Source organism: Triticum aestivum, chromosome 1B (assembly GCF_018294505.1).
Source record: "Triticum aestivum cultivar Chinese Spring chromosome 1B, IWGSC CS RefSeq v2.1, whole genome shotgun sequence".
Taxonomy (NCBI): Eukaryota; Viridiplantae; Streptophyta; class Magnoliopsida; order Poales; family Poaceae; genus Triticum; species Triticum aestivum.
Window position 1 is genome coordinate 41,533,759 of NC_057795.1, and position 10,175 is coordinate 41,543,933.

Below are 10,175 nucleotides of genomic sequence, written 5' to 3' on the forward strand. Positions count from 1 at the left end.
ACTGAAACTTGCCATCCAAACAGGAAGTATCATGCTTCACAACTAAAGCTGCCATCCTCGGGTAATTAAAGTTGCCATCAAAAAATGTCAGGGCGGAATTGCTTAACGCCACACGTGTGGCACTTATCAGGGTCCAAAATCTTTAATCCCCTGAAAAATTGTTTAGCCCCAAAAATAGACACCCTCACTAGCCTAAATTTATTCTGTAAACCCTCATTCTTAGGGCCCGTTCGAAAAAACTAGAAGAATTGTGGAAGGCAAAGGACTGCCCTAGTAAAACTGTAAAACTTTATAACAGAAAACTGAGGAACGAAAAAAGAAGTCAGTGTTGGGATTAGATGAGAGAAGACCACGGGAAACTGACACAATGCTGATTAAAATATTCAAATAGTACATTGTGTGATGGACATAGACACAGACATGGTTGCTTATTCACTGCGCTTCTCTCTGCTTGCCTCAGGCCTAGGCGAAAAAAGAGCTACGGGCAAATGTTTCATTTCCTCTAGAATCTGATCGATATGCCAATCTTTCCTCTAGTTCCTTGTTCAAGCTTCCTTGGTTCCGAACGCAACGAAGGTGAAAGAAACTGCAGGAACTTCATTCCTCTGGTTTTTCCTATAAGCCCAACGGGCCCTTAGTATTTTATTTCCTCCCACCTGATTCCCTCTCGTTCCCACGCTTGTTCTTCTCCTCCCGCCGCCGCACGCCTTGTCTCCGGTCCTCTAGTACCCTCAACCCCCAACGGAATGGAAGCCCCACTCACTTTCCATGTCTGGCGACCTCTTCCCCTGAAGAAATCCGCTTGTGGTGGCGGAATCGGCATTGAGTGCCTTCAAGAAGCGAGAGCAGAGGAAGTTTGGGGTCATGCCCGACACCTCGAATGCACGGATACTTCAGCCGACCAGCGTATCAGTATCGGATACCGTATCCAATACCGATACTCCTCCGATACGTCCCCGATACGTATCCCTGGAGTATCCGAGAATCAATGATTTAAAACAATTACGATACTCGAAGGATACTTTGCCAGTACGTTTTGGATACTTTTCCAGCCCAAGTAAGAGCCCACTCAGCCCAATTAAGAGGCAACCAGCAACCCTAGTGCCCCGATGCCCCCCATCCTTTCCCTCACAGCCTCTTTCCTCCCTCCCGTGCTCACACCAGGCGGCAGCTGTGTCGCCAACGGCAGCTCACCCAGGTCCCAGGGCCAGCGGCGGCGGCGGCTAGCCGGCGACAAGCTGCTCCTCCTCACCAACGTCCCCTCTCACGCAGTAGCCATGTATGTACACTTCTCTTCATTTCTCCTGCCCATCCAAGCTCATCTCCTCTTCTTTCTTCTCTGGTCTCTGAAGATCTCTTATTCTCATCTTCCCAGATTGCTTTGAGTAGCTACAACGTATCCGTATTGGCACTTTTTTTAAATGACGAATTTACGTATCCGTATTGGCCCGATACTGATACCCGTATCCGTATCGGTGCATTCGAGCCCGACACAATGTTTAGGGAGAAAACCACCATGTCAACCACCATCATTGGAGAATCTTCTGCACCCTTTCGTCCTTTGATGGTGTCACCGACCATCAGGTGGCATTGGAGGTTGTCACAAACAAAGGGTCGTTGCCACTCACCCTCCATCCTCCGCTGCTGCAACCCACTCCTCCGGTCATCATGCCGTGTCCCACTGCCCGCTACCAACGTCAAAAGAGATAAGCCAATAAACGGTGACGAGGTGCCTGAGACCATGTTGGAGAGGTCTCCCAAAAAAGTCTCCCCAATCATCTGAAACATGCCAAAATCGATGATCATCGCCGCACTCAAAATCTAACGTACGTAAAAGGGGAAAGAAATGCGACGATGAAGGGAAAGATTCGAGACATACCATATGCCGGCGGGAACTCGTGCTCATACCATATGACCGGCCAGATGCCACCTCGCTCGCCGCTGCCGAGTTCAAACTGGCGCCGCGTTGATCGCCTCAGAGAGCTAGGGTTTGGGGAGGCCCGGGAGGGTGGTCTTAAGAATCTGTGATAATATGGGGTTCCTCTCGAAAGATTTACATGGCGATAATACTCCACCTAGCAGTTTTTTTAAGGTACAGAGGCTAGCTCGTGCCCCTTTCCCATGGCGTGCCGCGTCTCACAATTTGCTTCTTTTGTAGTAAGGCTGGTTGTAATAGGTAGTATCATAAGTTAGTATCATGCATATGATACTAGTGTATGATACTACCTTCCTAATGCATAGTATCATATGGTAGTATCATAGATGACTTTATTTATTGCCATGCATGACACATACTAGTGTAGCATTTATTATGATACGGTATCATGATATGATACTCAACCCTCTCTTACTTCATTTAATTCTATGCCACCTCATCAAAGTTGCCTAGTTGGCATGCATGATACTAGCTATGATACTCCCATTACAACCAGCCTAAAACGTTACAGCCACCAAGCTAGTGTTACTTTTTTGGGGTTTCAAGATTGTGTATGAATCTGTCAAATTGCTCCAGGTTTATATTGTTGAGAATTTCCACTTCTGTTTCAACTTCTGCTTTATTACCACATGAAAACAAGAGAGACTTGTGCAAGCTCAAGAAAAAACATATGATGGGTTTTACTTAAATTTGATCGGCAAATACGCCTGCTCAATAAGCCAAGTATAACAAACACTTGATTTGAACAAAACAAGGATATCCTTATCTAAGTAGAACACACCATGCAAAGAACAAGGATTCATCCAAATTATAAGGAAAATAGTGGGACTGAGAAAATAACAGAGGAAATGGACTTGAACATGTTCAGGTTTCCAGCAGTCATATTACAAAGATGGGCCACATAAAAGTCAACGGTCTCTCTTGTTTTCACGAGTTTAAGGCTATAAAAATATAATACTTCTAATGTCTGCCTAAGAGGACTTAAAAAGATAAATTCAACTGTTACGCAATTACAAGACCAGGAAAAGCAACAGCACTTTTTTTCACGAGCTTCAGGCTTTCAGCCAATGGCGACACTGTCAGAATGTTGGAGCTGAGCTTCACTCACAATCCTTTGGAGCAAACAACACCCTCACGAAGAACTGGCCATAGTCCAAGATTGAGTCATCAGGAGAAACAACAGGTCCAACATGTTCATCTTGAAAAGTCCACTTGAACACTGAACCGTTCACTTCTAAAAAAACATGCAGTTCTTCATTTGCTTTCACCGCGACAACATGCTTGAATAGTTTTTCCTCACCAAATAATTTGTCATCAAACAGCACAACCCCACGAAGAGGATAGTTATCATATTCGGTGCTAAAAGCAGTGAACAACACATGGTGAGGATGGCTGACCTTTGCATATACTTGTATTACAGCCTCAACACTTTCTGAAAGGACTATATATTTCAAGTCCAAATTGCAATTATCACCAGAAATCCGTTCATAAAGCATGAGATCAGCTTCAGTCCGTACATCAATCTCAGCATATGCAGAAAGTAGTTGCTTGTCATCTGATTCATCCCCTTCTTTCTTTACCCAAAGATCAACTTCTACTAAAGCCTTATCCAACAAATACATTCCTCGACAAGGGCTACAAAGTGGTATGACAAAGGAACCCTAGGATTTAACAGCTTGTTAGAACTAATAAGTAATGTCCACTTCCACATACATTAGCATGTATCAACACAACAAACTCAGTAAGATATACTTGCACATGTTCAAATCAACTATTCAGTGATACTCCCATCTTGAGGGTGCTTTTTTTTTACATATGTTTACATAATGCAAGACATGCAAGTTAATGCAACTGTGTCCGTTTTATCAATTGCTCAACATTTATGACATATCAGATTAGATTACCACTAGGGACCTCACAATAATTACCCAATGCCCCTCTACTATCCAGCTGATTGGGAGTTATAACCGTCTTAATTGCACATGTGTAACAAAAAATCGACAAAGAAATAGAGTAATTGTCTATATTGAAGTATATTAACAAGATGACCAGTTTTGTATGTTGGTGGTAAAAGTATAATCATATCCAATTTTGAGAACTGGTCTGATGGCTTTATGTGATCATCTATCTAATGCTTAACAACATAAAAGCAGACCTTTTGAACATGGAGAAACAAATTAACCTGACCTCTCACACATCTTTTAATAGATGCGAGTAATGAAGGAGACAAATCAAAGAACCAAACTGACATAAATATCAGTGTTTTAATAATACATCAATCAACCATTTCCGAAAGAAAAACAAGCATACTATCTTCAGGAGGAAAGGAAGTCTTAATTACCTTCTTTTCAATCGTGACAGCGTCATCCCTGGGACGGTTAAAGACGTAGTTCCGTCGCGGGTCCAAGTAATCCCGAATGGCAAATATTCCATACACACTAATGGGATACAAGGGTTCAAAGCTTGATAGACGCATGCAGAATAATTGTAGCATATAACTTGGTGTGCGCTTTCCAAGAGTTGATGGGGCTGCAATTATTTAGTGAGAACAAAAGCAAGTTATTATTTTAGTGAAAACAAAAGCAAGTTGGTAACAAAATACATAGATATCTGACCTACTTATAAAGGTTGGAGTTGTGCACTACCCACATGTGGGACTAGCAATATTCCAAGAGATATAAATAAACAAATGTAACTTTTACTAGGTGTGAGACCTATTCCAAATAAACAAATACACTGCTACCCTAGTGTGAGAATAACACTCTTGTAAAAACAAAAATTATAAATGCAACTATGCCTCCAATTCAAAATAATGGTCTTTGATTTTAGTTACTCTGCCCAACCAATTCTTCGGTTCTATGTCATAGCAGAAGAGGGCAAACAAATTAGGCGAGAGATGTTGTCCTCCTACCTAATCTACGATATTGTGCATTCAACTTACTAGTGCCCATTATCCTATGTTCCAAATTCAAAATGTATCTGACTATAAATCTTGCAAAGGACCTACTACGGTCGCTCGAGACTCTTTAGCGACTGCAACATGATTTTTTATTACATTCACACTCTTTTTAATTGTGAACCATGCAACAGCCGCAAAACACCAGTAATTCCTCATCTTTTTATGGTTTCATAGCAACGCACAAGCATTGTGCTAGTCAGTATATCACAACGGCAGATGAATTAATTACTAGGAATGAACGAATGGCAAACAACACTTACTGGTAGAAGTGTCATGGGTCCTGTAGACACGATGGTGGCAGTTGAGCCCAAGGACGCAGGCACCTGTTGCGTCAGGGAACACTCTCATGGGATAGACGGGGCAAGGAGGAGCATCATCATCATCATAATCATACTCATAATCATCATCATAAACTCCCAGAGCCATAATCTCGCTGCACAGCTTCTCGTGTTCTTTAAGCTGTTGGGAGTACCTATGTACCCATTTGTCATCTATGTCATCTGCTTGGCTCTTGGGGTAGAGCTTTCCTGAAGAATTGATGTAGAACAGCTCAGCAGATAAATATATATTTTTTGTTTCATCTGTTGAGAGAATCAGCAGCTACCTGGACAGTTTGTCTCGGCTAGTATCACTTGGCAATTGCCGCCGTCGTCTTCATAATCGCTGCTCTCCTGTGTGCTACCATCGCCTTCTTCCCCTCCTACAGAATCAATCAATTTAAATCAAGGATCTATGGATACTTAACAACATCTATCTGTAGGGAGAATTGGCTACCTTGTTCATCATCGTCATCACTGCCCTCCTCTCGCGCGCTCCAGGTGCTCCAGACGTCATCGCTGTCCTCCTCCCGCGGGAACATGAGGTCCAAGGCACGCCTGGCGACTTCACATGGATCTGAATCTGCTGCTCGGTGACAATAGACAAATAAATATTTGATCAACGAATAATTGAGTTGGCGGAAACAATATCAGTAAGAGGAATTCCAGTGAGGCATGAACAGAGGAAGAGTGGAGATGCATGATATACGCACGGGTGCTCATGCGCGCCGGCTGGTCATGGAGTTCGGCAACCTCCACCCCGTTCCGCCGGTCGCCTGGGTCTTCCGGGTAATCCCAATCGGCGCTAGCGTCGGGGTAGTGGGCGCTGTGATACGACAGGTTCCTCGATCCAAGGAAGACTTGCTCCTCCGCCGATGCCATCAACACGGCGGCGGGTTCCTTGGCGACGGCGCGGCGGCGGCGGCGGCGGCGTGTTGGGTCGGGACAGGTTAGGGATTTCTGCTCGCGGTTGCGGGGTGTGGGGAATTGGGACGTTTTTTTCTTTTTCTTTTTCTTTTTCTTTCGAGGTACATGGAACATGGAACGGGTTATAAACGTGGCTGCCTGGATAGGGCCCAAGGCCCGGCCCGGTTGCGTCTGCTTCGCGCCTCAACTGTTCCCATTTTTTGTTTTTTCGGAGAGAGAGTCTCAACTATTTCGAGATTTCGAAAAAAGTTCTGATTCTCGGAATCACGGATCCAAAAAATGTTCACCGAATTCAAAAACAGTTCTCAAATTCGAAAAATGTTCGCGATTTCAAAAGGAATTAATATTTTTTTAATTTGATGAACATATTTTTAACGACTCGCTCAATCAATCTGCTTATGGACACTTGATGAGTGAAAGCAAGCATCACTTGACATTACTAAAGTTTACTCTTGTGGAACTAGTCCTTGATCAAAATAGAATAGCCGATAATCTAGCTAATATTGATCATTTTGGTGGTAATACCGCTTGTTGGTTAGCATCTCCAACGGCAAGCCTAAAATTTGGATATCTAAAAACAGTTTTAGACTAGATGGCACCTCTCGCATTATTGTGGGAATCTGTTGCAATATATCTATAGAGATTTGATTTTATAAAACATGAATATTGGAATTGATGATATATGAACTAAAACAAAAAAATGCATATCCTATATACTTAAGAAGTTCACCCCCATTACTATATTTATCTCTACATAAAGCCTATCCACATCATCAAGTGGGCCATCTGTGCCACATGAGCAACTCTACAACATGCATAATGACACGTGTGTTTGGTAAGCAACAAAAAATGAACTGTCTCCGCTTCCATCTTTCCATGTAGACCCATCTGCCATCGTCCACACAATTACTCCCCGTCGATTAGTTCTACCGGCCTCTACGTCTTCTTCACCAAATCGTTTCTTTTTCATCTCCTCCACTATTTTTGGACGGATGGATCTATCATCTACTCCCTCCGTCCGCGAGTAAGTGTATTTATATCATTTGTTTTAAGTCAAATTTTTATAATTTTGACCAATTTTTTAGAAAAGAGTAGTAGTATATATGACATCAAATTGATATACTATGAAAATACATTTCGAAACAAATCTAGTGATACTAATTTAGTGCCATAAATGCTGCTACTTTTTCCTATAAAGTTGGTCAAAGTTTCAAAACTTTGACTTAGAACAAAAGCTAGATGTACACTTATTCGCGGGAGGACACTAGTGCAGAACCGGGAAATAGCACCGGTTCATAGGCACTAAAGTGTGGGCACTAAAGCCCCCCCCCCTAGTACCGGTTCAGCACGAACCGGTGCTAAAGGGCAACCACGTGGCACGAGCCAGCTCCGCGGGCAGGGAGCCCTTTAGTACCGGTTGGTGACACCAACCGGTATTAAAAGGTTGGGGGGGTTTGGGTTTATTATTTCTTTTTTATTTAATTTTGTGTTTTTTATTTAATTCTTTTTCGTTTGCTGGTATTTTACGATACTACACATTGTACACGTTATGCATATATATAAATAGAATTTCTAGTAGAACCGATCATATATATATATATATATCATCAAATGTCTCACAAACCACCATATTAATGCACACACACACACACACACACACACACACACACACACACACACATATATATACACACACACACACAATTAGCTAGCTATATACAATTTCTCCTACAATGTTGCCTTTGGAGCCAGTGGCATTAGCCTAATTGGTGCCTTCGGAGCACGATGACAATTGGAAGTGGTTCATGGGGGCGGTAGCGGGTAATAGTATTCTCCGTTCGGATTTATGACCTGGTCGGGCAAAAATCCCGCTATTTCCTCTTGAAGTGCTTCTACGCGCTTCGTTGGTAGGAGCTTCTCCCGTACCTCTGTGAACTGTTAAGGAGATCAATATGAATGTGTATTAGTTGTGTGACTAGATATCGATAATGGTGTAAAAATTATGAATAGTGTTTTGACAAACGTACCCATTCCTGTCTTTGAGATCTGCTCCTTTCGAACGCCATCATGCGAATGTTCTCGCAAACGCAGTATGCACACAGATCAGTCCCCTGCACCTGCTCAAGGGCCTTTACGAGAATGAAATTTGATCAGATAATAATTAATCAAGCATGATAATTAAAGAGATGGCAGCTAGCTAGCTAGTACTACTTAATTACTTACCTTGGGTCGAAACCATTTCAGTCTTCGTTTCCATTGGCCTGGAGTGACGCTGATGAACCTTGTCCAAGCCCTGCCCGCCGACAAAGAAAATGAATAAAGGGGTTATTAAATAGTTCATATCAGGAAATGACGAACTAAACATGCCGAGATATATAGTTAATAATGATTGAAATTACCTGTTGACTATCCCAAACAAGATGTTGTAGTCAGTTTATTTTTGAGTAGTGAGTCCACTACTTCAACTGTTTCTTCATCAACTTTAATGATACACAAGATCCAGTGAAATCTGCATGCACACACGTTCGCATGTCTTAATTAAGCGGGCATATGTAAGCAAAAACATGTAGCTAGCCAGTAGGCAAAAATAGATAATTTGTAGTACAAGACAGTGTGACTCACTGGAAGTTGTAAGAAAGTAGTATATCTTCATTGCTATTGAGACGCTTCAAGAACTCTAGCATGCTGTCCTCTACATTTTTTTCATGATATGCATCTAATTTCCATGTGTATTCATTGACGGTGTTTGGGTCAATGAACCCAATGCCATAGCGTCCACCTTTTTTCATTTCATACATCTTCATCCTGCATAATACCACAGAAAAAAATATAGTGAGGATAATTACAGGTAATGATTGATCAAAAGGATCACTACAGCTAGCTTCAGACTTAAATTACAGAAAGAAATCACTTACAGACAATAGCAACTGACGATAGATTTGTCGAGTGCGTCTTGATTGTATAACTGAAACAGTTCAGAATACTCAACGGTCACAGCTTTCTCATGGTAGTAGTGATCCTTCTTGACATCCACCATGAGGGACTCTCGATTGGAAATCTTGGTAATGTTCATGTACCATTGATGCAATTCATACATTCTAGTTGGGAGCTTCTTGACCTCGTCTGGCTTGACTAAAGGTTGGCCCCGGACATATTTCCGTTTTATTTCCTCCTCTCTAAGCGTCGGCATGGGCTCGATCTCGAGGAGTTGTCCAATAGTGATCTTGAGGATTTCAGCCTGCATTATATGCTCCTCCGTTATTACCACATCGCCCAGCTAGGGAACGTTAACGGTTTGCCCACAATAATATTGGACGCGTGTACTCTTATGTGTTGTTGGCACAACAAGCGGGGGGATTGATTGCGCCGCCTGTTCTCCTAGCTGGGGAATGGTTTTACCGCATTTTTTGTCAGCTGATTTGCTCGAGCTCGAGCTCGCCTCTTTCTGTAGACGTGCTCGATTTAACTTCCTGATGTGGCGCTCATAGTCTGTGTCAATAGGCTTGGGAGCTGGTGGTGCAGCCATACGAATGAAGTGGTCAATCTTTTCCTCAGGCACTTTCTCCCTCGGCGGCGTTGCCAGTTTTGGTCCAAAATGGGCATCCAATTCTGCCCGCACTATGGCATTGGTTTGCTCCTCGGTCCTGTCGTAAGGCCTCTGAGGAAGAGGAGCGAGGCTTGGACCATATTTATATCGCTTGCCTCCGCATGTACTTCCTATACTACCTTGACTCGTACCACTACGCATGATAGCTGCGACGTGTCTCTTTTGCGATTGCTGAGGCGGCGGAGATGGCTGACGTGGCTGAGTTGGACGAGGAGGAGTGGCCTGAAGCTGTGCCGGACTTGGAGGAGGAGTGGCCTGAAGTTGTGCCGGACTTGAAGGAGGAGTGGACGTCTGACGCTGTGTCGGACTTGGAGGAGGAGTGGCCTGACACTTTGCCGGACTTGGAGGAGGAGGGGTGGCCTCACGCGTTGGTGGACTTGGAGGAGCGGGAGTCTGCTGACTCCGTGGCGGACTTCAACGAGGAGTCGG

At 43.3% G+C, this 10,175-nt stretch overlaps 1 protein-coding gene across 2 annotated transcripts; it reads right to left on the bottom strand.

The window, feature by feature from the left end:
• Positions 1-2,719: 2,719 nt before the first annotated feature.
• On the bottom strand, positions 2,720-6,229 carry LOC123105558 (uncharacterized). Of its 2 annotated transcripts, none has more exons than XM_044527653.1 (6): positions 5,926-6,229; positions 5,670-5,795; positions 5,500-5,595; positions 5,156-5,422; positions 4,278-4,465; positions 2,720-3,597 (listed from the first exon to the last, which is right to left on the bottom strand). In XM_044527653.1, exons 1-6 carry the CDS (start codon positions 6,092-6,094, stop codon positions 3,037-3,039), a joined length of 1,407 nt encoding a protein of 468 aa, XP_044383588.1. In that variant the 5' UTR covers positions 6,095-6,229; the 3' UTR covers positions 2,720-3,036. The 2 variants fall into 2 exon arrangements, with proteins under 2 accessions (XP_044383588.1, XP_044383581.1); XM_044527646.1 differs by having other exon boundaries at positions 5,670-5,798.
• Positions 6,230-10,175: the final 3,946 nt, after the last annotated feature.

Excerpts from the sequence above, each read along its gene's own strand:
- LOC123105558 (XM_044527646.1), bottom strand. The coding sequence starts at position 6,094 with ATGGCATCGGCGGAGGAGCAAGTCTTCCTTGGATCGAGGAACCTGTCG. Across the intron at positions 4,466-5,155 it reads GACCCATGACACTTCTACCA|CCCCATCAACTCTTGGAAAG; the intron begins GTAAGTGTTGTT and ends AAATAATTGCAG. Across the intron at positions 3,598-4,277 it reads CTGTCACGATTGAAAAGAAG|GGTTCCTTTGTCATACCACT; the intron begins GTAATTAAGACT and ends GTTAAATCCTAG.